We start from the raw sequence: 27,421 nt of genomic DNA, 5'->3' as shown, positions 1-27,421 counted from the left end.
TTCTAAAACCTGAATGTATATGTTGTTGTGCTAATCCCACTACTTCTAAAGTGTGAAACTTTGATGCTGCATGCTGCTTAGCAAGATTAGCTGACAAAGAAATTCCACATGATGAATGATGGTATTTTTAACATCAAATAACATCAGTAGGAAATATAGACAATATTTCCTACTGTAAACTAAAATTCAAAAAATTGCAGATTCTGGAAATCTGAAATAAAATCTTTGATCGAGGTGTACAGATTCATGACTTAGATTGGGTTGGTAGTAAGAAACATTTCCCCATGACTGAGGTGTCTAAGATCAGAGGATGTAGGTTTAAGATGAGGAGTATGAGGTTTAGAAGGGATCTGATGTTTTTTTCCCACCCAGAGTGCAATTTGGAACACACTGCCTGAGGATGTGGTGGAGGCAGGTGCTCTCACAATGGTTAGGAGTCATCTGAACGAGTACCTGCAATCCTGGATAGTGCTGAGTATTTTTGCAGCAGGAATATTCTATCACACACCTGTCTTTTGCACACTCTTGTATTTTGCCTTGTAGACGGCAAAAAGGTTTTGGAAAGTCTTTTTTCTGAGATCTATCCATTTATCGCATGGTTATTTCTAAGACTAGGTGCAATCCGACTACTATGTTTCCTTCATTACAAGTGTGATTCTAACTCACGAGTATTTCATTGGCTGCGACGCTTTCTGAGACATCGAAAAACGTTAAATAAATAGAATCCCCTGCATTGATGATGAAATGTGTAAAAGAGAGCAGGGGAGCACTTCAAGCCTTGGCTTTGTGGAGTCAGGGGGTGATTCACTCACTGCAGGATACATAGCCTGCTTTTGCAGTGAGAAGAAAAAGGCGGCTGATCTAGTCATCTTTCCAACGGAAAGTGCCGGTTCGCTAGTTCTTGGGCATTCCCTCTCCTCCCCGAGTCTTCACAGAACAGCATTCCCCATTTTAATGCCAAGACTTCCAGTATCCGCAGAATTTTTTGTTCTCTTTCCCCCCCCCTCCCTCCCTCCCTCCCTCCCTTTCTCTAAATTTCCAGCTGCAACATTATGCAACGTCGAGCCTACAAGTACCAGGTCGCGTTGCGCGGGGCATGCGCACTGATGCTCGCCGGGCTGCCTCCGTCGACAGCCCGGGCGCTGGGCTCGCGCCGCAGCTGCTGCGTCTCGCGACCAGTCAGTTAGCGGTGGCGCGGCTGCGGAGCGCGCAGCACCGCCGTGCCCCGCGCTCGCCGGCAGAAGGGATAAACTGGTGGGGCGGAACAAAACAAAAATCAACCAACAAAAACTATTTCTATTTGTACTGTTCATCCAAAATAAAATAAAACAAAATGACCAAGAACGCGGAAGGCTCGCGGGAGGACCTGTCTAAGATCGCGGACGAAGAGCTGATGAAGTGGAGTAAGGAGGAGCTGGTGAGGAGACTTCGGAGATCTGATGCCGAGAAGATGACGGTCATGATCGATCACAGCAACCTGATCAAAGAAGTGAACCGGCGGTTGCAGGTGCACCTGACCGAGATCCGGGGGCTGAAAGACATCAACCAGAAGCTGCAGGAGGACAACCAGGAGCTCAGGGACCTCTGCTGCTTCCTGGACGACGACCGGCAGAAAGGCAAGAAGGTGTCGCGGGAGTGGCAGCGGCTGGGCAGGTACACTGCGGGAGTGATGCGCAAAGAAGTTGCCTTGTACTTGCAGAAAATGAAGGAGCTGGAGGCCAAGCAGGATGAGGTGGTGAGGGAGAACCTGGAGCTGAAGGAGATGTGCCTGCTGCTGGACGAGGAGAGGGGTGTGGGCAGCCGCTGCTCCATAGACAGTCAGTCCAGTCTGTTGCACCTGAGCGCCACAAGTGGTTCAAGGGACGTGGGCGACGGGAGCAGCACCTCCAGCACGGGCAGTACCGACAGCCCCGAGCACCACGGCCAGCTGGCAGGAGGCAGCCCCGAGCATCTCCAGAAACACCGGGCGCCCGGCGGGGGCAGCCCCGAGCACCTGCAAAAGCACCGAGGAGGCGGCAGCCCCGAGCACCAGAAGCACAGCCTGAGCACCGGCAGCCCCGAGCTCCTGCCCAAGCACATGAGCGGCAGCGCCGAGCACCTCCCCAAGCACATGATCAGCCCGAGCCCCGAGCACCCAAAGCACATGATGATTGGCACCTCGACTCCGGAGCATCTGCAGCAGCACCGGGGTGGTAGCCCTGAGCGCCTCAAACAGCACTACGGAGGCAATTCTGAGCACTTTAAACACCTGGGCAGCAGCAGCAGGGAAGGAACTCTGCGGAGACCATCGGCAGCAGCAGCAGCAGCAGACGAGCTTTCGCCTCATCACAGAAGTGTATACAATGGGATGAATGGTGGGTTGGTAGACCTACTGAAACCACAGGTGTTTTTACAGAGACTACAAGCACATAGCCACAATATCTGATTTTCTTGGGGTTTAGTGCATTGATTTCAGTGCATTAATAGAATGCGTTGTTTGGCCACATGCGCCGATAACGCATGTGTTTAATAACGGCACGAAGCTTACTGATGCATGTTCATTTGCTTGAGCATCATATATTTTATAGTGTAATACCACAAATCGTTAATTTAAAAATGAGCGGGTAGACCTATCTGCAGGTTTTATTGTAGCACCACAATTAATGCATGAAATCAATGCATTCGCATTATGACATATTAAAAATTCTAATTCATATTAAGACCAAAAATACATTGTTTTCAGGCAGTAACTTAAATATATAAAAGAGTAGTGTTTTTTTGTTTGTGATAAGTCGTGAGATTTCTATTTAAATTTCAGCTGCACGGGTTTTTTTCATGCACAATTAATAAGTGACAACCACTTATATTTTCACCTAAATAAATAATTTCCATTGCATGGCAAATTGATGCCCCTCATGTGCCACAGTGCATATACATTGTGTAAATCTATTAATGTACCAGTTTTACTGATAAAATGCATTTAAATCTTTTCCCTATCAACATTAAATAACAAACAGTCTATCTTCAGTAGAAATATCCAAATGTGATCCTAATTGTGGGTGCTTGGATCTTTGGTGCTGTGTACAGTGCATAATTAAAGTCCATTAGGATTTTAAAAAAAATTGCTTTTCCAATAATAAAAGCTGGTTATTAGATTACTTGCAATTAGCTGAACTGCAGATCATTTAGGATAAATGGATTTTATTTCTTGAACTGGTTTGTGCCTTCCTGCATAAAAATATACAAAACAAACCATCATCATTATTGCCATAAATATCTGTTTCATATCACAACCTTGTTCAAATGTACAAATTGTAATATAAATCCTTTTTAGTTGTAAACATATTTTATAGACTTTCACTCAAACTGGATTTTGTAGTTAACTGGAATTAAAGGGGGAATCTCCTGAAAATTCTAGAGGCATCTAACTTGCGTCAGGTATATGAAATTTTATGAATGTACTTGTTAGATAGCAAGGCTCCAAAACAAACTCTATTTCAGGTTCAATGTTGTACTGTTTCTTTGAAAAAGTAATACCAGACTTTATTGATATGTCTTTCAGTTTGTTAATTAATGGAACATAATTCTTATAAACTGTATTTTCCAGAAGATTAATTTTGTTACAGTTACTTGTGTGATTTGAGGGAAGGCATGAAAGGAACTGCAACGTTTAATACCAACGTGTAGCTAAAAGATCGTGATTATAAAGCAGTCAGAGAAATTTGGGATTAAGTGTGTTGTGGCTATTTACTGGTGGGCTTACTGTAAGTATTGATCCAATCTTGGTTTCAATTGAAATTCAGGTTGCTTGCAGAAGTCAAGCCATTGATTATTAATTTAATTCCAAAACTTTAAAATTTGATGCCCGAAGCAGGACCTTGATTGCTTTTGGTATAGCTTTGAGGCACGGTGATCTTGTGCAGTTCTAAAACAGTTGAGATGTATCTTGTAACTGTGTGGCCAGTTAAATTCTGGTTTGATTGACTGCGGAGTTAGAGATGACTGATTAGCTCATAGCTATTGGGGCCTTCACAATGACAACAAATGTCTTTAAGGATAAGTTCAAACCATGCTCTACATTGTTGACTCATGTCCAATTACAGTTTATTAGTAGCCAACAAGTCCTTTACACTGGTGATGATGACATCTTCAGATGGCTGAAATAACATGCCAACATTGCATAAATTAAATAAATATTGCTTAATGTTTGATTGGTATTCAATTGGGTTTGAATATTTCCCTTTCTTTTAATGGATCCTAATTTAATGCCAACCCAAACCCTGACAGTTATAAAACTGTCAAAGGAAAATGCATATTTTGGTTGATTCCAGATAGATGTCAATCCACAGCATAAAAATATCCAGTTCAAAATTAAGCAAAGCTGGAAAAGAGATGATTGCATGATGTCAGAATTAAGGCATATTGTTGTGAGCATTATTGTTGAATCTCTTCTCTGTAATCCTAACTGTTAGTGACCTATTTTGATGCTAACTTGGTGTGACATAGCAAAAACCTTATCAATTTCTATGTAGCATTATTTAGCACAGAACCATTAAAGTTCCTTCTTAAGTTATGGAAGTGGAATGTCTAGAATAAATCAAATTGGAACTAAATGATGACTGTAGCATAATATGTGCAATCCTGTTTGGCTCTAGTTAAATCCTTTATTCCCAACACATGGGTGAGTAACTGGAGAGTCATTCAAAGCTGATTGGGATGGGAATTTAGGGGGTTAATTGACCATTGTTGTAAATGCCATGGGATGACTGGTATGAACTACAGTACTTTTTAATGCCAAGACATACTGTAAGTGAAAGAGACTGAGATTTGGATACCCACAGTCAAGCAGATCAAAAGCCATGTGCAATAGCTTTCACCATGATAGACTTCACGTTTGAAGAGTTCAGAACAAAATATTCAATGCCAGAGGTGGCCAATCACCTGATCTGTTTGTTTTCTAGATCCACTCCCTTGCTTTTCTCTATTGGCCCACACATTGTTTTCCATGTTATGTATTTTTTTCACTTCTCTTTGGATAACTAATATTGTAGTTAGCCCCAGAATCTTCTGGTAGTATGTTCCAAATCATATCAAGGCACTGTAGAAAACTTTAGCTTGCCTTTGTTTCTGTAAAAAAAAGTTGCGTTTATTTAATGCCTTTCATGTTTTTTGGGACATTCTGAAGTGCTTTCCAGTCAATGAAGTCAATTTTGTGAAGTTTACTCTCTTTGTAATATTGGAAACATGAAGGCGAATTTGGGTATGGCAATCTCCCATGGGGAGCAAGAATAATAATCAAATGGTATGTTTTTGTGATGTTGGATGAGGAATAAATATTGGCCAGGAGATCAGGGGCACTTGCCTCTTCCTTATCAGAAATCTTTATCATCCACCTGAGAGAGCAAACCTTTCATTTGAAGGATAGCACTTCAGAAAGGGGAGCAGTTTGTGTTTTTTTTTAAAAATGAAAGATTTGTATTTATAATTAGATGAGGGCTCAAAATTTTGTTTTAAATCACCTGAGTCCATAAGTGTTACTAAGGTGATAGTTCCAATACACCTGCTTATCTGTCTGCTACATGGTCCTGAAACTCATTGTGGGAATAAAGTTTGTAATCCTATTGGGGAAAATATCATCTTTGTTCAACAAAGAATTACAAACAGGGATTTATGATGTGGTATTAAAGTAGTTTCAAATTCTAGTAGTGTTTTGTGTCTAAACTTAAACTTCTTCTGGTATGGAAATCACAAGTATTGCTTTTTATAAAAAGAAGCGCAGCAGAAATATTGCAAACATTCAGAAGTAATTCCCACATCAGGATTAAAACTGAGTTTACCATTTGTTTATTTTTGGAAATTATTAGCCAATAAACTTGTGAACATACAAGTACCAAATGTGTTAGACGTGTAGATGTAATTAATTCTCTAGCTGATAGATCTTAACTTTTTTTTAACTTATTCTCTAAAGCAGTACAGGGCAAAAGTTGTGCATACAAGCTGCTTATTCTACTTGCTTCATTGCTTAGATTATTGTGATCTTCAGAGTTTTTCTCAGACCACAGACAAACTTTTTTTTGCTGTAAAATTGTTTTATTTTCATTTTGAGGAACTTGTGTAATCTTTGTAGTAGCCCTTAATCCCCAGGTGTATGAAGTGCAACCTGGGGTAAATCATTTAAGTGACCATTTTCAGTTCACTTTAATTTAATGGAGGATGGTAATATTTGAGGAATTAACACTTTTTACAAGTTTTGCAAGAGTAATAAATACAAGACAATTATGAGAGCTAGGCAGAAGTACAGGTAGAGTAAATCTTAAATATAAGAGGAGCTGCTGATAGACATTCTGGCACATTATTGATGTGTTCCATTTCAGAAATATTTGAGTTTGTATTGATGAGTTCTGTCTGTATTAATGGTCAATGGTTGTCTAAATACTGTATCTCATTGTTCGTTACAACAGAATCTCCAAAAATATCTGTCCAGTGTGAAATGTAAGTAAACGTCCTTATCTGATAATCAGCTTGGTGGTGTGTTGACTGCAGTTATTCTGTTTAAGTCTAATTCTCTGCCTTCTCTTGAACTTTAGTATTTTTGTGTTCTTTGCTTTTTCAATACTTTTGTCTTTCAAGCCTTCATTATACTGTTTGGCATACTGGTCATATCAGTGCTTTTAAATGAGTAAAAATCTTTAACGAATATTTTCTTTTACCCCAGTTTTCTGTCCTCAAAAAAAAAGACATTGATTGTTGGGATATTTTTGTTAGTGACAAGAACATTTTGTATGTGTGAGCCTGGCAATGACCATTGACAAACTATTCTAAATGGCATCTTCAATAAGTCTGCATATGATTTAACTGGAAGGCCATGCAAATGCACCTTACAGAAAGGATCACTATATTGTGATTGGAAGTTTGAACGTTGGGTTACTTTTATTGCTTTCCCTTAGTGAAGAGCACTGAATCCAATTGTAGTGGTGCTACTTTTGCCTGGTGGAAGTAACATCGTTCAACAAATAGTGTGGATTGCACCTTATATCTTGGTCTTTATGGCTTACTTTGCAGTGAATTAAACATTCAAGTGTGTTGTGTCAGAAGATGTCTTACCCTCTCCTTTTAAAATTGCACTTTTATAAGTGGTTATTATTTCCATTCCAAAACTTCAGAGGTGAGTTTCATTAGATGTTTTACTTTGGCGGTTACCCTATTTTTGAGTATCTCTGAACTGGATTTCCCAGTGAAGTATTCTCTGCACCTTCCTCTTCTTGCCACATTCTCTTTGGAAGAGTTACCTTCTGACTATGGCAATGACTTTGCAGGCAGTAGTTTGCTATCATTACTTTGACCAAGTTAGCTATTCATCATGTCTGAGCCCATACTGTGTCAATCAATAGAGGACATCACTATTGAGGTAGATCCTGATCTCATCTGACATCCACACGGTTATACTTAAAGCAGCTGCTGCTGGATTGTGCTTGTGGTCGTAGATCCTCTGACTTTTTCTAGCACTGTTTGGATGCTCAGATTAAAATCACTTGTATCGTTTAGGCTTTCACTAGTTTAACAGATGATTGGAGGAGCTGTTTATTGTTTGTTTTAGTACAATGATGTAAATTCCTGACAGAAGTTGTGGTCTCCGTCAAAAGAAACATCTGCTGTATCAAAATATGTGCTGATCCTCGTGAAAGTTTACCTTTGAATTTTACATTTTTAAAAAAAAAGATGAGGCATGGGTTTTGAAAAGGAAGGAAAGCCTGAAGATAGAGAAGGTTCCCGGAGGTTGAGCAGAGGGAACATTGCCCAAGCCGTCTGACCACGGCTTGTCCATCCTGCGGTACTACAGGTTGTCGATATGTTGTTGTTTGATGGATCTACAGTCAGGCTTGACTCTCCCTGAACAAATTCATGCTGACACTCCCTGAGTAATCTGTTACTTTCTAAATTAAAGTTCATAATTTATTGCAAAATTTTGCTCTGAACTCTGTTGGAGAGGAAATCTCTCATCTATGGTTTCTTTTGCACCATAATGAATAGGCATCTCAACTAAATCTCTGCAATTTTCTGCTCTTGCCCCCTCACCTCCCACTCAGATCAACAACTGTTAAAAGACAGTTGGGCAGGTACATGGATTGGAAAGGTTTAGAAGGCTGTGGGCCAAACGCTGGCAAATGGGACGAGCTTGGATGGGGCATCTTGGTTGGCATGGACCAGTTGGGCAGAAGGACCTGTTTCTGTGCTCTGTGACTCTATAGTAGTTCTAAAAGAATGTGGGGTGGGGGAAACTGGATACTGAAATGGTCTTGATTTGCATAATATGTGCATGGAGAGTGCTTATTATACCTCAAGTGGTATGGTGGACAGTGAAGAAGGTTATCAAGAATTACATGGGGATCTTGATCAGCTGGGTAAGTGGCTAAGGAGTGGCGATGGCATTCAATCCAGAGAAGTGAGGGGTGTTGCATTTTGGGAAGACAAACCAGGGTAGAAATTTCACAGTGAATGCTTGGGCCTTGGGGAGTGTTGTAGAGCAGAGGGACCTAGGAGTACAAATACATAGTTGCCTTAAAGTGGTGTCACGGGTAGGCAGGGTGGCGAAGAAGGCATTTGACATGCTGGCCTTCATTGGTCAGGGCACTGAGTATAGGAGTTGGAACTATATGTTGCAGTTATACAAGACATTGGTGAGGCAACACCTGAAATATTGTGTACAGTTTTGGTTACCCTTTTATAGGAAATAAACTAGAAAGAGTGCAAAAAAGATTTACAAGAATGTTGCAAGGGCTCAAGAGCCTGAGCTGTAGGGAAAGGTTGGGCAGGCTAGGACTTTATTCATTGGAGCGCAGGAGACTATGGGGTGACCTTCTAGAGGTGTATAATATGAGGAGCGTAGATGGAGTGAATGTACACAGTCTTTTTTCTCAGGGAAAGGGTATCAAAAAAACTAGAGGGCATAGGTTTAACATGAGATGAGAAAGATTTTAAAAAGGTCTTGAGGGGCAATTTCTTCACGCAGAGGGTGGTGCGTATATGGAATGAGCTACCAGAAGAAGTGGTCTTTTAAATAATAACATTTAAAATACATTTTGACAGGTACGTTGATAGGAAAGGGTTAGAGGGATATGGGCCAAATTCAAGCAAATGGAACTAGCTGAGATGGGCATCCTGGTTGACATGGATGAGTTGGACTGAAGGGCCTGTTTCCATGCTGTATTAGTCTATGACTCTTAAAAATAAGTTGGTTCAGAGTAACTTTTACTTTAGTAGTCCTGATAAATGGAAGGTCATAAAGGTTACAATGAAGAATAATAGGTTAGAAATGAAGGATGAATCATTGATCATGTTATAGGGTTATTACTTCCTGTCTACCAATGTGAGGAATGTTTTGGGGAAATCTTTGCAGGTTTTACAATGATGCATTAAAAGCCTGAATGAATTTGTTGATGAGTTGCATGAAAATGAGTGTTTCTATAAACTTTAACAGGAGATCTGTTCTATTGGAACTCCGAGAAAGGTCAAAAATGTTAAAAGATGAATAAGGACCAGGAGTCACAAATGACTGAGATGCTAACTTGTAGATTTGAAGGGGAGAAAAATGCAATGCCTCTTATGAACCTCAAGGAAGAAAGCTTTTGCTGCTTCATAAAGTAGATGAAGGTGTTGCTATGATGTAATCATGTTGTTTAAAATGTTGGTACCCTAATTTTAAATATCATGTCTGGTAACACATCAAATTGTATAAGATGCAGTACATCTTTCAGCATATAAAATACTAACTAATCCTACTAAGTACACATTTAACTCAAATTTATCAGGATGAACCACTTTTAAATTAAAAAAGGAGTTTTTTAAAAAAAAGTTTAGAAATAAAAGCCATACCAAGGTAGAGTTCTAGCAGTGTTATAATTGTGGCAATCCTTTAAATTCCACAGGTTAGACCAAAGAAACACTGTAAATTTTCCAATTTCTGAATTTTGATGAATGCATTTAGTAAGTATTGAGTCTCTGTTCATGAAGCCAATTTTCTTGCAGAGGAAGTTTTTATTGCATAGACTTTATTGCAAACTTCATAGATACTATGTGGGCTTGATGCCACAAATATGATCTAATGCAAAGTGGGGTGGAAATAGCAGTGCAAGCTCTGAATAATCATCTTGAAAGATACCAAAATTGGATGGAATAAGGGGGCATATTTTTATTTTCTTATATCTGGTTGTTTTGACATAAATGGGAAAACTGGGATAGAAGGAGTCAAAGGAACTAACCTAATTTTCTTCTATTGGCTGGACTCAACATTGAAAAGAAGACTTCCCTGCTAATAATGCTGGATTCAACATTCCACTGGAGCACTTGACAGAATCTGTGTTTATCAATTAACATGCATCTCTGAACTGATGAACTAATGTGGGGGAGTAAGTCTAAATTTCATGCCTATTTGTAATATGAATGTTGAACCATGCTGAAGTAGAACCATGCTGTATTGAATAAAATTGATACCACTACTGTGTGGTAATTGTACTGTTGACGAGACAGTATTTGAGGTTGTAATTCTTGTATATAATTCTTCACCAAATGTTGCAAAGATGACCAGTGAGGATTTTGTTTTGACTACCATCTGCATGTTAACTTGTAGATGTCTCTAATTTAATGATCAATATCACTGTTCAGCAAAGTTTGCAACATTTTGGCTCCAATTGGATGCAGTGTCAGTAATCATAAAGTATTCAGTTGTTGTCTTTCATTTATTTTCTTTGCTGGCCAATGCTTGATTGTTTCCTTGTTTAAAAGGTTGCTCCCTCCTCTGTTGTTGGAACTTTTCCCATAATATTTTCTTTCTGAAGTGCAACTTAAACCAAGTTTAGCTTACCAGAAACAACCATGCATGGACCCCAGTCTCAAGAAGATTATCATTTTAGAGTTCTTAAAAAAAAATAGCAAAATTAATGTAAAATTTATAATCAAATAGTTTTTGAAAAGGTGTGATGTGAATACATTATGGAAAGAGGAATATAATTTGTATTTCTTGTCAGTATTTGCTGCATTATGTAAAGCTAGGTTCTGGGGATGTGCAGGTTGGTCATTTAATTGGCCAACTTCAATTGTCCCTAATATGTAGGTTAATGGTAGAATCTGGAGGCAGTTGATGGGAATTTGGCGAGAATGAAATGGGGTTATTGTAAGATGATGGTTGGTGTGGACTTGCTGGGACAAAGGGTCTGATTCCATGATGTGTAACTCTGACTCAGGTCACAAATCAATAGCCAGAGAAGCCCAATTTGGAAAGCAGTTAGGTGAAAAGGTTTTTTTTAAAACAGAATTTGGATCCATTTTGGGTTAAAACCTGAAGTTGAAGATCCCTTATTGCAAGAATGACATTAGGATCCAAACAATCTTTGTGTAGGGAACTGAATGACATACTGAGTAATTGGGGGTTTAAAGATTAAAAAGATGCACAGAATACACATAGCTCTGAATCATGGGTAACAGCTCCAAAAAAAGGTCACAGAATCTTAAGGATGCCAGCAGAACAAATGAAGAAATGGATGAATTGACCCCACTATTGGTCACAACTTTCAATTGAATTGAATTGGTTTATTATTGTCACATGTACCGAGATACAGTGAAAAGCTTTTGTTTGCATACCATCCATGCATAAATACATCGAGGTAGTATGAAGGAAAACAGAATGCAGAATATAGTGTTGCAGTTACAGAGAAAGTGCAGTGCAGGTAGACAATAAGGTGCAAGGTCCATGATGAGGTAGATTGGGAGGTCAGGAGTTCATCTTTAGTGTATGAGAGGTCCATTCAAGAGTCTGATAACAGCGGGATAGAAGCTGTGCTTGAGCCTGGTGGTGCATGCATTCAAGCTTTTGTATCTTCTTCCTGAGGGGAGAGGAGAGAGATTGACTGGGGTAGGAGGGGTCCTTGATTATGTTGGCTGCTTTCCTGAGGCAGCTGGAAGTGTAGATGGAGTCAATGGAAGGGAGGCTGGTTTGCATGATGTACTGGACTGCATTCACAACTCTGTAATTTCTTCCAGTCTTGGACAGAGTAGTTGCCATACCAAGCTGTGATACATCTGGATATGGTGCTTTCTATGGTGCTTCTGTAAAAATTAGTAAGAGTCAAATTAATTGTCCTGAGTATACAAGCAATTGTTTTTTGACAGGGATAATTGAAAGAAAATGATTTTTTAACATTGTTCGCATGCTTTTGGTATTTATGCATTTTAAAACATCTTATTTTTCCCTTAATGAAACAGGAATTGGGACCCTACATCAGGAGCAGTGAGCATTACAGGTTGAAATTCTGCATTTGTTGCATTTTTCCTCAGGAGCTCTAACCTCGGAAAGTAGCACTTAAAATGGTCATTCCAGAATACAGCCAGCTCTCTGTCAACTGCCGGGGAGTGTTGGCAAGGAAAGGGTGCATCATTATAGTATGAACTCCTTCCTTTCTAACACTCATGGACAATGCCACAATGATGGGAGGGAGCAACTGGGACTTGCTGAGGTGGGAGTGGGGCTAGAACATTTGGAAGCCTTGCTGTGCAGCCAAGTGCCCCTTCAAGGTCTATATACAAGTTGAAGTTTTTTGACTTGTGTAATGCAACAATGAGCAATGAAGTGTTAGGTGGCATATATCAGCAAAGACAGCCTGGAAAGTTTCTGAGAGTGAGCTTTGAGCTTGTACAATTTGAGCTCAAAACAACTGAACAGTCACACCTTGTGAGGGAGTTAACATGGTATAACAGTTCTTATTTGAATATTTTGTTACAATTAGAAGATGAGGGTTTACAAAGAGTTGTGTGGGTCGTCTACAGAAAATAGTTCTTGTCGGTGTAAAGGTTGCTACTGATCAATGATTTATCAGGGAGCTTGACCAAATTGGAACATTTCATTAACTGTTCTGATATTTTCACAACACCTGATGATCGTGGCTGAACAATCTCTGCAGTTTCAGCTTAAACCTCTACTGTTCAGTTGTACTGAACCCCTGTTCTAAATCCGGATGTCTCAACACCTAGAAACTTGTGTTGAAATGTATTTGAAACATGTTAATTTACAATTCATGCTTGAAATTTTCTTGTTAGTCTGTCAGGCAGTTGCAAAGCCCTTTGCACCTGTGCATAGTAATACTCTGTAATTTGAGTTGCAAGAATTTATGTGAATGAGGAGTTTGTAGGTTCCAAACTTATTTAATAATTCCGTAAACATTTGGAGAGGAAAAAAAAATAAGTCTATAAATAGCTTAGTATTTTACATGTACACATTAGTTCATGTAAAATAATTCTCAAATGATGATTGAAAGTGGTAATTGTAAACTGTTGACCAGATTTCCACAGATTTTTTTTGTCAGGAAAGTTATAAGGTGTGAAATTAATGGTTATATTTTATGCCCAAAGGTAATTTCTGTAGCCAATGAACAAGAAATTACATCATAGCTAAGATGGTAGCACCTCTGGATGTTCCAAAGCACTTAATGGCCCATAAAATATGAGATGTGGCTATTGTTATCATGTAGAAAAGAATTTAAAGCTTTTCAATTGTCAGTATTGAAAGATAACATTAAATGCATTGTAAGGAATTTGCACAGTTGATTTGTTTCTGATATGATTCCTTTTCATCCTTTTATAAGTTGTATGAATTTGTTTTGTTAAGAATAACATGCTGCATGTCTTTTGTACTATTGGACATTTGTGCAATTTACCAAGACATGTTTATTTTAATAGAACATATTTCATTATTTATCGAGGTTTGAAAATTTGAACATGATTGTGCTATGACAGTAGAAGAACTAATAATTAGTCTGGTTGTTTAAGGCAAGAAATGAAAAATCAGAAATTTAGCTATGATTCCCATTCCTGATACTTGTCTGGTAATTTCTGCTGAATTTTGTGTGTGTATGCATATGGCTGTCACTGCATTAGGAGTTAGTTCTTGGAAGCATCTGCTTACCTTTGGAATAGTGCTGCACATGGGCAGGCAGAGACAGAAAAGAAAGGGAATTTTATAAGATTTATAAATCAAATACAATGATGTACTAAGCCTGCTGAATTAGGTTGTTGAACAGCAGGGACAAATTGTCACTATTATCATTTTACTACATGACTATGACTGAAAAGTAGATTGAAAGAGGACAGGATATTCCTGAATGCATGGTGTTCAGAAAATAGACAGGAAAGAAAGAAGGTGGGGTTGCTTTTCTGGTTAAGCAAGATATTATGGGAGTTGAAGGGAAAATGTTCTTGAGGGGCCAGGGATAGAATCCATTAAATTATGGTTAAGCAGCGAGAAAGGGGATGTCATGCTACTGGCACTATTCTGTAAGCCAACAAATAGTGGAGGGGAGATTGAGAAATCAATCTGGATGGAAATTACTGTCGTGTAAAAAGAATAGGGAACTTCCATTACCTGAGCATTGATAGGAAAAATGTTAGGACAAAGAAGATGAATTTCTGATGTGTATTCTTTGATCAGTCTGATTTTGAGCCCTTTGAGGAAGAACTCCTTGCTGGTTCTGAAGAATGAGTTGGACTGAGTGGTTTAGTAAACTGAAAGTAAGACTGCTAAGAGAGAATAAGAAAATAAAAGGTAATGTAAAAAGGAACCCAAATATCTTCTGCAGGCATGTTAAGCGGGTGATAAGAGGACAGATTGGGTCATTTAGGGCCCCAAGGTGATTAACAGGTACATGCAGAGGGCAGAGCTGGAAGAATGAGGTTTTTTTTATCTCCTTTTAACCAAAGAAGAGAATGTTGCCACAATTTCAATAGAACGGGAGGTAGTAGAGATAATATATAGGACAAAAATCAATAAGTAGAATTACTAGGCTATTCCTAAAGAAACAAGTCACCTGAGCCAAATGGATGCATCCTGGATTACTGTACATAGGGGGGGATGGAGATTACAGAAGAGTTTGCCATAATCTTAAAATTCTCCTTTAATACAGGGAGAGGTGCCAGAGGAAAGGCAAATATATAATGGCCTTGTTCCGAAAGGAACATAAAAGTCTTGCACAACAACCACAGAGCAGTCAGTTTAATCATGTTGATATGGAATGGGCTTTTAATTTTAAGAAAGCATTAGTTTGTTCTCTTTTCAGATACTTTTTTGTGGTCGTTAAGCTTACCAGGTGAATTTGTCTTGAATGAATTGGTGAAAGGACTTTTGTCCAATAAGTTGGACAGTAGCAGATGAGCCTCTGCTGCATGCATCACCTGACTTTTCTTTCCATCAGTCAATGATAATGAAAATCAGATGAGGTGTGGAATTGGTGGCCAATTCGATTTCATCTGGCTTGCATTCCTTTCCAAGTTAATAGATCTCATGATATTTTGAGGTGCTGTTTTAAAAAAAACATTAATTTGCTTCCAGCAAGTATCATAAAATCATATGCCTTGTAACAACAGCTAATTAAGAGTCCATTATTTTGTGAGCCTTTTTGGGACATGATGTAAAAGTGCTGCTGAATACCTTAAAGGCATAACTGATATTTCATGTTCTGTTGTATCTTCATATATCTTATGTAATCAAATTGTTTACTGTTCTAATTATATATTTAAAGTCTGAGCTAAACTAATTCATTTGGAAAGCCTATTTTCCTTAAGTTTAATTGGCACAGTATCAATTTTTTTTTGCTCAGATACTGGTAGTGTGCACAGGAAATGAAATGTGATTGGAAATCTTAGAAAAGCTGTGATACAAACTATTCATTAAAATGTTTCTATACTAAATGCTTGAAAACATTAATCATATAGCTTACAGTAAATTACTAAGGATAACTAGCATTCATCTCTTGTTGGAACTCCTGCTTATATTAAGTTTTATTTAATAATATAACATTAACAATATTTGTTTCAAGCCATGCTTAAAAATAAATTCTGATAACTTCTGTTCCCATCCTGGTATTTCAGTTATTGTGAATTTGCATTCTTTATGAAGGATTATTTGGTTATACTATCTTCTCCAAAGACTTTGTAAAAATTCTAGACAAGGTGCTTAGTGGCTACAATATGGATGAATAAACCCCAGAGATGAATCCACATCCACAGGCAGAAACACTTTTTCTGTAAACAGTGTTAGTTTCCAAAACAGGTTTTCTGAAATGTAATCTGTGAGCTGTCATTCTGAGCCTAATAAGAACTGAATTTGAGAGGATTTGGAGGAGTAATCCCATTTAGAATGCTGTTCATTTGCACAGTTAATCCTGGTCTCTATCCCTTTAGTGTATTTTTTCTGCTATGTCACTATGGATACTCCAATAATAATGATGATGATTTTTAATTGAATTTATGGGCCATATTTGTGATGGAACAGGACTTTTCCAAAGCAGTATTTGGAAAGTGCATTGAACATGTTTAGGATGAAAATAGTTGTTAATATACCAACAAATTTAATGATGTTTTCAACACCCTGCTCTTTACCTAGTGGTAACATGGAACAATTTTTTTTACCTTACTGCAGATGCAAAGACAAAAATAGTCCTTGAATGCCACAGATAAGAGCCTTGTGTGGCGTATAGACCCTGATGGTAAAATATGCCCTGGGAGCCAGTCACATAGACCCAAAGGGTTCCAGGTTCAGTTGTGAACAGGCAAGAACAAGAGCAGCCACATCCTTCAATTTCAGGTTTCAAGGAAATCAATGAAGATTATTTTTAATATTAGAATTTTTTTGCAGAGATCTGTTTCCATTATTTTAGACTAATATTTATTTTAATAATTCCACACATTCTTCTTGAGTTCTTTCTGGTGGGTGGTTTAAATTCTGCTTGTGATCGGTTGCTGGAGGATAACCATGACTTCTTGTGATTTAATTTATACTTATTCACTTTTTGGTATTTGGGCATTGCCGGCATGGCAGGCATTTATTGCTCATTTCTAATGGCCCTTGAGAGGGTGGTATTGAACTGCTTTGAACCACTGCAATCTTCCTGGTGCTGTTGGAAAGGAAATTTCATGATTTAGATCCAGTGATGAAAGAGTGGCCAATGCATTTCCAAGTCAGGACGTGTGCATCTTGGATGAAAACATGCTGATGATGCTGTTCCCTTGTGTCTGATGCCCTTGTCCTCCTCAATGGTAGAGGCCAAATAACTGCAGTGCATTTTGTTGACAGTGTACACTGCATTCACTATGTACTGGTGATAGAAAGGATAAATGTTTAGGGTGGTGGATAGGTTGCCAGTCAAGTGGGTGGCTTTTCCTAGATGGTATCAAGTGTTTCGAGTTTGTTGGAGCTGCACTCATCCTGGAAGGTGGAGAATATTTCATCATTCTCCTGACTTGAGACTGCAGATGGTGAACTGCTTGGGGTATCAGGAAATGAGTCACTCACTGCAGGATCCCCAGCCTCTGACCCACAGGATGTTGATAGTGTTGGACTTGTGATGGTAATGCTATTGAACATTGGGTGGTTAAACTCTCTCTTAATGGAGATGGTCATTGCCTAGATTGTCTACAGGTAAGTAAAATATTTAAATCCTGTCCCACCCTCTTAAACTTGCCTCCACCAACTTCTTCTTGACCCAGATATGTCTGATATGGCCCCTAAAGGTATGCTAGAATGGTGCAGCTGCGGTGACCTCCCCAACCCCTTGATCCCCACAGCTAATTTCCTGGCCTCTGATCACTCCCCTCTAAATTCCATAGCAGAGCAAGAGAAGTCCCCAATATGAACAACAGGCAGGTGGATAAGCACAGTGCTGATGGGCCTTCCTTACTGTGCAGCCGCCTCCTACTGCCACCAGGCCCAGGATGCAATGGAAATTTGATGTGAAATAAAACAGCAAATGCTAAACAGGGCATGCAGCATCACAGGAGAGAGAAATAGTTAGTGTTTCAGGTTGAAGATCATTAGATAATGAAAGTTCATTGATCTGAAACCTTACTTATGGGTTGGATTGTATCCAATTGAGTTAGAGGCCTCACTCTGCTGGCTATGTTGTGAGCATATTAGTTTGTGAGCTCTGACCAGACCTGAGTTTGCATATCCCAAGGCCCAGTCCCCAGACTACAAGATGTCAACAGACATATTGAACAATTAACAGATATCTTTGATTATTAGAGATATTTAAAAACATTTGAGATATGTTTTAATTATTTAAATCTGAAAAAATATGTAATACACTTATTTAACACATTTAACTGAAACTCATTTAACACATTTAACTGAAACTCATTTAACACATTTAACTGAAACTCATTAAAATTAATTTATGAAAAAACAAACCATTTACCTTCACTTTTCTCTATCTTGGTCAGTAACAGCATTCAAATGACGAGGGTCGCCCTAGATTCCCTGGCCATGCCATGACTGGTGCATAGCTGAGGCCAAGCACGAAGTGTGAGCTGGGATGTGCTGTCATCTGACTCCCAGTGCATTCCTATTTTCTGAGCAATGGTGTGGAAATCAGGAATGCACTCACCTGTAAAGAGGAAATAGCCAGTTGATCTCTTGCATACAAAGAAATGTTTCAGCACACTGTTTCTCCATAGATGTTGTCCGACTTACTGAGGATTTCCAACATTTTCCATTTTATTTCATATTCCTATTGTATCTGTTGCCTGCGGTCTGGTTGGGGCTCATGAATTGCTCTGCCTCATGGGATGGTTGGCACAGTGAAAAACTGACTCAATTGGACACAATCTGGCCCAGAATTAATATTTCAAGTCAAAGACCGTACATTATCTAATGATCATTGGCCTGAGCCAGTCACTCTATTTCTCTATGGCAATGCTGCAAATCTGTTGTGTGTTATCAGCATTTTTGCTTTTGAATTTTGTTGCAGATGGGCACAGACTGAAATGATCATTGGCCACTGCACCTACACCATTCTAGCACACATTTAGAGTTCACTAGAATTTTTAGCTCTTTGAAGCATGCCTTGTAAAATCCCACTACAACTATTCCTCCAGTCTTTCAAACTCCTGTTGTCCTCCACTCAACCAGTTTTTAATTCAATATGGCTTTTTCCCTAGGAATCCCTGGAATTTTATTTTCCTGGGATTTTTTTTCTAAAGCCTTACCAAATTTGAAATAGACTGCTTCAAATGTGCCGCTGTCAGTGACCCTCCTCATTACAGACTTGACCTCAATAAATCAATGCGAACTGTCCTTGATTTGCTGTGCTTCTCTAAACATTGATTGCTGTCACCCAAAATGTTTTCATTAATTTGCCTACCACTGATTTAGGGTGACTGGCCAGTAGTTATTCTTTTTCAACAACAGTACTACATCAGTGAATTTCCAGACATTCAGTGAAGTGTTCATGGCAATTAGAGCTAAACCAGATCTTATGCAAGGTTGCTGTCTATTAACGTGTTTCATGAACAACAAACAGCAGCTGAATCCTTGTTATTAATTTCCTCAAGCCTAGCAATGCAAATAGAGTTCCAAGGTGAACAGAAAGTGTGTCAAACCAACTCCAGCCAAGATTAAATTGCAACATAAATATTTGGGAATGAATTTGGAACTTTAAAGAACATTAGGAAATATTTCTTCTGTTTAAATATTTATAGTGAAGTTGACAGTGCGTTCATTATGCCTGCAAATGATGAATATCTTCCCAATTCTAAGTGTGGAATTTCCCTTATTGTGAATGTAGTTCACAAAATGGTCTTGACGGTCTTAAAAAATATTTCTTATATTAGCATGCATCCATTGGGAATAACTTAGAACAGTGATTTCACCTGAGATACGTTGTGCATGCTTCCACTTGCCATTGTTGATGTGTATTCTTCTTTGGAGCTTAATTTAAAAGGTTCAGAAATGTGTGCTTATTAAAATGTAAAATCAGAACTCCCATTTCTCTTTTCACCAGTTCTTTGTCAGATTTTTTTTCAGTAAAGATTTAATTGGAAACTGTCTGATAGGCCTTTGTTTAAATTTTAGGGAAATAAATGACGCTAAAGTTAGATTATTTGAATTTTTTGGAAAAATAGAAAGAGCAATTTATCAAAAAATGGCATATCCTGATGAAATAATGATGGATGGATTTAGGGAGCCGATCCTTAACTATTTCTCTGGGTGAAATGTGTACACATACCCAAGGAGTACCCAAAATCTGTGTTCTTAATGCTTAACAAAAACACAGAAGGCAACATTTGACATTTAAGCTTAGAACATCATGAAGTTGCATTTGCCATGCAGCTAATTCTAACAGGTCCCATGTTGAATTTATGTGCTACTGAAGAAAATACCTTCCAAAATCTGAAAACAGGTGAGAGGGTTAGATAAAAAATAAGCACATTTAGAAACAAAGTTAATTTTGTAGAATTGTACAGCACAGGAGGCTGCCACTCAGCCTGTTATATTTGTCCCAGTAGTTTGAAAGGCTCTGCGGTAACTTCCATACCTCTGCTCTTGCCTCATCAATATACAATTCTTTTTTATTGTTTGTTGCTTTGCATTTTTTAGCTGAGTTGCTAGAATTTGTTTAGTTATTCCTTTTTCCCTCATAGGATTTACGTGGCTGGCAAGGTGAATATTCAGTGTCCATTCCTAATTGCCTGAGAAGATAATATTGAGCCGGTGTTTCAAACCATGAGACCACATGGTAAAGGTAACTTGATAATGCTGCTAAGCAAAGAGTTCAAAGATCTTGACCCAATGAAGGAGTGGTGACCTAGCTCGCACATGGGTTCTGCTTTGTTTAGAGGAAAATGCACTGGAAAGACCTATCCTGATTTGCATATAAAACTATTGTTTAGATGGTTGATTTCAAAAAAAGATGGTGGCTTTTATTTGTAGAGCCTTTCAGGACTTTCATGATATCACGCATTGTATTGTAGCCAACCAATTACTTTTGTAGTATATACTTTACAATGGAAAAGAGGGACTGGAGGAGAATTGTGCTTGATCACAGAGACATAAAGGAAGAATAATAAACCATGCTGAGAATTAAGGGCCATAGCCTATATGATTTTGTTTAGGGTTATTTCCACTACCAATTATCTCCAAGTTCTTCTCTTGTACCTAATTCTAAACAAGAAAGGTGTTTGCAGAAATTCATGTATTGGTTCCAGGAAAACAAGTATATATTTGCAAGATGATAACTTCAAACTTTTGAGAGACATGGAACATTGGATTTTTTAAAAAATCCATGTTTGGGATCTGAGCATCACTAGTAAGACCAGCATTTATTGCTCATCCTTCTCTGTCTATGAGAAGGTTACTGTGAGAGGTCTTACAGCTGCAGTCCTTCTGGTCTAAGTACTCCAAAAGTGCTATTGAAGAGAGAGTTCCATGATTCAGACCCAGTGATGATGAAGAGCCAGCAATTTACTTCCAAGTCAGGATACTGTGCAATTCAGAGGGGAACCTGCAAGTGGTGACATACAGTCAGAATAGCCTGGGTGAGTAAATGCTGTACATTTTGTAAGTGGTGTGCACTGCAGCCACTGCACAATGATGGTGGAGGTTTTAGGTGGTTGATGGGGTGCCAGTCAAGCAGACTGCTTTGTCCTGAACTGTGTCAAGCTTCTTAACAGCTGTTGGTATTGCACCCATTCAGGCAAGTGGAAAGTATTCCATCACAGGCCTGGCTTGTGCCTTGCAGATGGTGAAAAGACCTTGGGATGTCAATGAAGAGTCATTTGCCTCAGAATACTTGGTCTCTGACCTGTTCTTGTAGCCACAGTATTTATATGGCTAATTTCAGTCATTGACAATCAGGATATTGACAATGGGGAAGTCTAATGGTAAAGTCGAAAGTAGGTGGTTATACTCTTTTTATTTGCTCAAGATGACGATTTTCATAGCGTGAATGTTGCTTGCCACTTATCTACCTTTGTCCAAATTCTATGCATGCAGGCATGGTTAGCTTCATTTGCTGAGGAGTTGCAAGTAGAATTGAATATTACGCTCGTCAGTGAACACTTGTACTTCTGAGTTTATGACTGAAGGAAGATCATCGATGAAGCATCTAATGATGGTTAGGATGATGACACTACCCTGAGGAACTCGTGCAGTGTTATCCTAATTAACCTCTGACAACCAGACATTTTTTTTGTTTGAAGTATTATTTTAACCAATGGAGGTTTTCTGTTTGTTTTACCAAAACACTTGAATGCCATACTCAGACAAATGCTGCTTTGTTGTCAAGGGCAGTCACTTGCACTTCACTCCTGTAACGCATCTATTACGTTCGTGAATGGACCAGTCTGTGATGAGGTCTGGAGCTGAGTGGTCCAGTTGAAACCCAACTGGGCCTGGGCATTACAGTGCTGGTTATTGCTGAGTAAATGCTGTTGATGTTGGGTTCCATTACGTTGAATGGGAATAGAGTGGTTGAGTGGTAATTAGGCAGATTGGACTTCTTCTGTTTTCCTTTGTGAACAGAAGATAACTGGTAATTTTCCAGCCTTGTAAACGGAGCAGTTTGGTTTGGAGTGTAGCTAGTTCTACAGCACAGATATCCAGCACAAGAGCTTGGTGATTGTCTGGTCCTGTAGTATTTGCTGTATTGAATGCCTTCAATTATTTCTTGATGTCACTTGGAGTGATGTGAATTGGCTGGAGACTGGCTTCTGTGATCTAAGATTGATCATCTGTTCAGCACTTTTGGCAGAACATAAATGCTATAGAAAAGGCTGAAGCATTTGCAATTATATACTGTGCCCTGCATCTGAGGATGGGGATGTATTTGGAACTGCCTCCTCCTGTTAGCTGTTAAATTGTTCACCACATTAACAACGATCTGATATGTTGGTTGTGGAATCACTTAGTTCTGTTTACTGCATCCTGTTGGTGGTTGTTTAGCACTCAAGTAGTCCTGTATTGTAACTTTGGTAGGCTGGCACCTCGCCATTTTTAGCAATATCTAATGCTGTTCTCAACATGTCCTCCTTCATCCCTCATCAATGCTTTTGTGGCATGCAGGGATGTTGAACTTGCCACCAACTGGCTTTACCTGTTGCTGTTAATGTAGGTACACTAAGCAATTTTTTCCAGAGTTCTGGTTAAGGTGGCAGCCTGGATAAGGTCAGTAGAAGGGAAAATGTACAGATAGCTGATTGTTTTCGCAATAAAGAAATCCATGAAATTGTACATACTGGACATATGAAGATGAAGGTGGCAGGTGATTAAGAAGGTTTCAACCTCTGTGTGGAAAAACTTTCCCGTGATGCTCTCTGAACCTCCTTCCTCTTGCCTTAAACCTATACTTTCTTGTTTTACTAACTCCACCATGGGGAAAAGATTCTTGCTATCTACCCTATCTATTGCCTTAAATAATTTTATATACCTCTGCCAGGTCATTCATCAGCCTCTTTTGCTCCAGTGAAAAGAAACCCAGCCTATCCAATATCTCCTTGTAACAAAAGCCCTTCAATCCAGGCAACATGCTGGTGAATCTCCTCTGCACCCTTTCCGGTGCATTTAAATATGTAAAGATGGCAAAATTTCCATGGCTCATGTTCCATGGGTGTTGTTAGAATTCAGTTTCATGCCCCAAAAGCTAACTTCTGCTGCAAATTAAACTTTAATCCTAATTGATAACAGTTAGCATAAAACAGATGATGGACATGCACAATAAGAGATTGAGTTACATTGCTGCATAATCATGAGCAGTTGTGCTTGGTCTAACTCAATGAAGAATGTAACATTTTAAAATGAAGACTATTCTAAACTCTGTTCATACCACAGATGAGGGCCCACTGCCTTTGAAAGGTAAAGCCATTTTAAACTGTCAGCTGAAGCACGTTTCCGGTAATTCTTCCATATTACCTTTCTTGTTGAGGAAGAAGATGATCAGAGAAGGCTCTATTTGCATACAATATAAATTAAGGTCATATACTCTATATCCAATTTCCTGTGAAATAAATTGTGATCTAGGGTTGATTTACAGCTCTCAGATACCTGTTTCCTGCCTGAAAAATGCTGGTTACCATTTCATCTGTCTCATTAAAACCCAAGAGTTATTAAATGTAAGCCCATAAATGGGCAGGCAGCTCGAAACAGGTGGTGAAACTTCAAAATCCATAGATGTAAACAAGAAGCTGTACTTAACATAGCTGGATATGGATTCAATCAGTGAATAAGAGCCACTGGGGGAGTGGTGGTCATTGATTAAATTGATGTTCATAATTGTAATGCAATCAACCCTATGTATTGACCAGTTTACTTGTGATAGAGAAATATAGCCTCACACAGATCTTCCAAAGATAACTGCCTGAAGCCTAATGATCTAAAAGCGTATGAAATAATAACTAAAGCCCTGCATTTGTCATGATTTCATCCAGAAAATTAAGTGCTTTATGAAGATTTGTTTGTGTGCAATGCTTGTGAGCATAGAAATGACCACTGATGCCAGATACAGCTTTGTAGTACATAAAGCCATAATATTGTACATTTTGAATAACATCAATCCAAATCATCAGTCAATTTGACAAGCATCTTGATTTGTTCTAAATGATTATCTTAAAAGGTATCATTAGTATTGCAGATGCATTTTAATTGTTTATGAACTAATTGTAGCTATTGTATACATCTTTTCTATGGATTTCTAACAACAAAGTTTATTTGTAGGCTATGCAGATGAATACATAGAAGACACTAGGAACTCAAAGCAACGTGTGTCCTTTTTATTCAAGGGTTCCTCACGGATTACCCCTTTGGAACTTTTTATAAATGCTATTATGGCTAAGGGAGCAGTTAGTCACATATAATACTTGCTAGACTAGAATACTTGCGGAACTTCTGCACCCTCTCCAAAGCCTCGGCATCGTTCCTGTAATGCAGCAACCAAAACTACACACAGTACTCCAAACTGGCCTAACCAAAGTCGTACACAGCTGCAACGTGACTTCTCAACTGATAAACTCAACATCTTGACCAATGAAGGCAAGCATGCTTTTGCCGCATTTACCACCCTATCTACTTGTGTTGCCACTTTCAGGGAGCTATGGACTTGCACCCCAAGATCCCTCTGTAGTTCACTTAAATCATCTATATTGCGTGAAAGCATATTACTTGGGAGGTGAATGCTATTCAGTGATCTTGAGGAATTTCAGAATACTAGTCCATTGAATGGTCAAGTTTTACTCCAGTTATTTCTAATGGCAGCACTCCGTTCTTGTAAGTAAGAAGTTAAAGCAACGTTAGCCAAAAGGTCTGCAGTGTTTTAGTAATATAATTGATCATTTACTCATCCTTGTTCCTGTCAAATGTTCATATCTCTTGAGTCAATTAATACCCAAAATTCTTCACCTGTTAATCTTGTCACTCATGAATCATGCCTCAATTGTTTTGTAGATGATTTGTCTCTTTTTTTTCCCACCCAGCTTTTAGTACTTTATTGATGGTGAATATTGTAATTTTATCTCCAATATTAGAGCAATAACTGTTTTCTTCAATTACAACTTTCAGTGCCACTATATTTACAGCTTTTGAAACATGTTCTGAAGTTGTCATACATACGGCGTCAGTGAAGTAACAAGCAAATATTGAAGTAAATTACAAATAAATATTGGATTCTGGGCCTAAGTGGTGGTGATGTATCATAGTTGGATTCAAAGGCATACTTTTTTCTATGGCTTTCAGGAAGTGATTTATTTGACATCCAGAACAAGCCTCAGTTAGCAGTCTACTGCTTTTGATGGCCGATTTTTGAAGGATTAACTTCTGTCAAGGTCAAACGTGGGGATCAATTGTCCAAGAAAATACACAGGACCAAATAATACCGTAGGGAAAGAGTCATGTGGGAAACTAGCCCCTTGGCCCACCACATACATGCTGACATTTTTGGCTTTGGACGAGAGGCTTGCCCATACCTTGGGTCCTGCTCAGTTTATCAACAGGTCTTGTTTTAAATCATCTCTGTAGGTTTTCCAGACTGGATGTCTTTTGAGCTTGAAAGTAACTGAGAAGCAAATGAAAACCTAAAATGAATATTTCCAACAGTTTGTTTTTATTTTAGCTGTGAAGCAGATGACAGGTAAATAGAACACTGGGAAAGTAATCAAACATGCCCAATATCTCTTGTATTAAAATGCAAGGGGACCCTTAAGTTGAGGGATACATCTGTTCAGCATGTTCTTAACTTCTAACAAACTCTATCCATTTGAGTGTTGATTAATCACTCAATGCCATTTTCACAAAAACTCAATGTGCTCAAGTTTATTTAGTTCTCCTGCCTTATTCTTCAGAACTTACTGAACTGGTCTGGGTTTCTGATAGATTGGCTTGGCATTTAATGTTTTTAGTGAAGTAATATTTATGAGGTGCGTGCCCCTTGATGCCTCTGTGAATCTCATGAACATCTCTCCTGATTGTTACAGAAGCTTTCTTAAGTATAGTCTGTTGAATTTGTACTGAATACTTCTTATAATTCATTCTCAACTTTCACCTAATCTTTTCTAAGCAGAGTCAATTTGCTTTGTGGTTGATTTGCATAACCATGACAAAGAGGATATAGGTCTTCAAGGATTCTGCAATTTAAGATCAAGACTACAGCTTTCTGTCCTCAGCATTAAAGCAGGAAATGATGTATTTTGCAGGCAGTTTCAGATTTTTGAAAGTATTCATTATCAGAGAATATTATTGAGTTTTTAGTTAAAATGCTAAGAATGATGTCACATGTGTTGGTGACATTTGCAAGTAAAGGAGACGTGCTGTCTACAAGCAAAGTTGGAATCTAGGAAGGGTCTGGGTGAGATTGTTGGGTCAGAAGTGAGATTTGGGGATGAAGAAGAGATTCAGTGTCTTGTGGGGAAAGATGTGGGATGAAAGATAAGTGATAAGTGTGGGTCTTGCCTCAGCGTGGCCCCAATCCAGTGCCATGCTGTGAAGACCAAATTGTCCTGGAATTTGTTACTCCTGGGCAACTTGCTCTAACTTTCCTACACAACTCCAAGAAGAGATTCATCTGGACAATGTCATTCCATGAATGAGTGATGGGAAAATCATGTTGTGCACGCAAAGATGAAGTGCACTGTTGAATTTCTGCAGTGACCATGGAAAATGTGATAATTGAAGAAAAATTAGTTTTCAAATGTACTGTATTCAATTTTAGGCAATAAAGCTCAGGCAGCTTATGTTGGCCTTGCAGGGGTATGCTTGCAGGAAAGCAAATGCTAAACAAGGACCAAAATGTCATGGACCTAATTGTAATCCTACAAAAATAACTTGTTTTGGTGGGGCAGTCCAGAACAAGGTGACAGAATATTACAACTAGAGTTGGTTCATTTAGTGGTACAATTGTCATAAAGCACCTCTTGACACAGGATAATGGACATCTGGAACACACTATCTTGATATGTTGAGGCTATTGACACAATGTCGTGCATTTTAAAACAAAGAATTTTGTTAGGATCATTGAGGAATGTGCAACATAGGCAGATATATAGAGTTAAGAGTCAGAACAGCTATGATCTAATTTAATTGTGGATCTGAATGGCTTAATTTGCTAAAGAAAGAAATGCTGCAGTTTCTGGAAATCGGAAA

General features: G+C 38.6%; 1 protein-coding gene across 1 annotated transcript in view; it reads left to right on the top strand.

Moving 5' to 3' along the window:
- The first annotated feature begins 1,160 nt into the window (after window positions 1-1,160).
- ccdc85a (coiled-coil domain containing 85A) overlaps window positions 1,161-27,421 on the top strand; it is a 203,733-nt gene continuing 177,472 nt past the window's right edge. The window contains exon 1 of the mRNA XM_052011243.1: window positions 1,161-2,354. Within this exon, the coding sequence (XP_051867203.1) occupies window positions 1,334-2,354 (1,021 nt within the window). The 5' untranslated portion in view covers window positions 1,161-1,333. The remainder of the gene's footprint in view (window positions 2,355-27,421) is intronic.

This window comes from Pristis pectinata, chromosome 3 (genome assembly GCF_009764475.1).
Source record: "Pristis pectinata isolate sPriPec2 chromosome 3, sPriPec2.1.pri, whole genome shotgun sequence".
Taxonomy (NCBI): domain Eukaryota; kingdom Metazoa; phylum Chordata; class Chondrichthyes; order Rhinopristiformes; family Pristidae; genus Pristis; species Pristis pectinata.
This window is presented reverse-complemented; position numbering and strand designations above follow the sequence as displayed.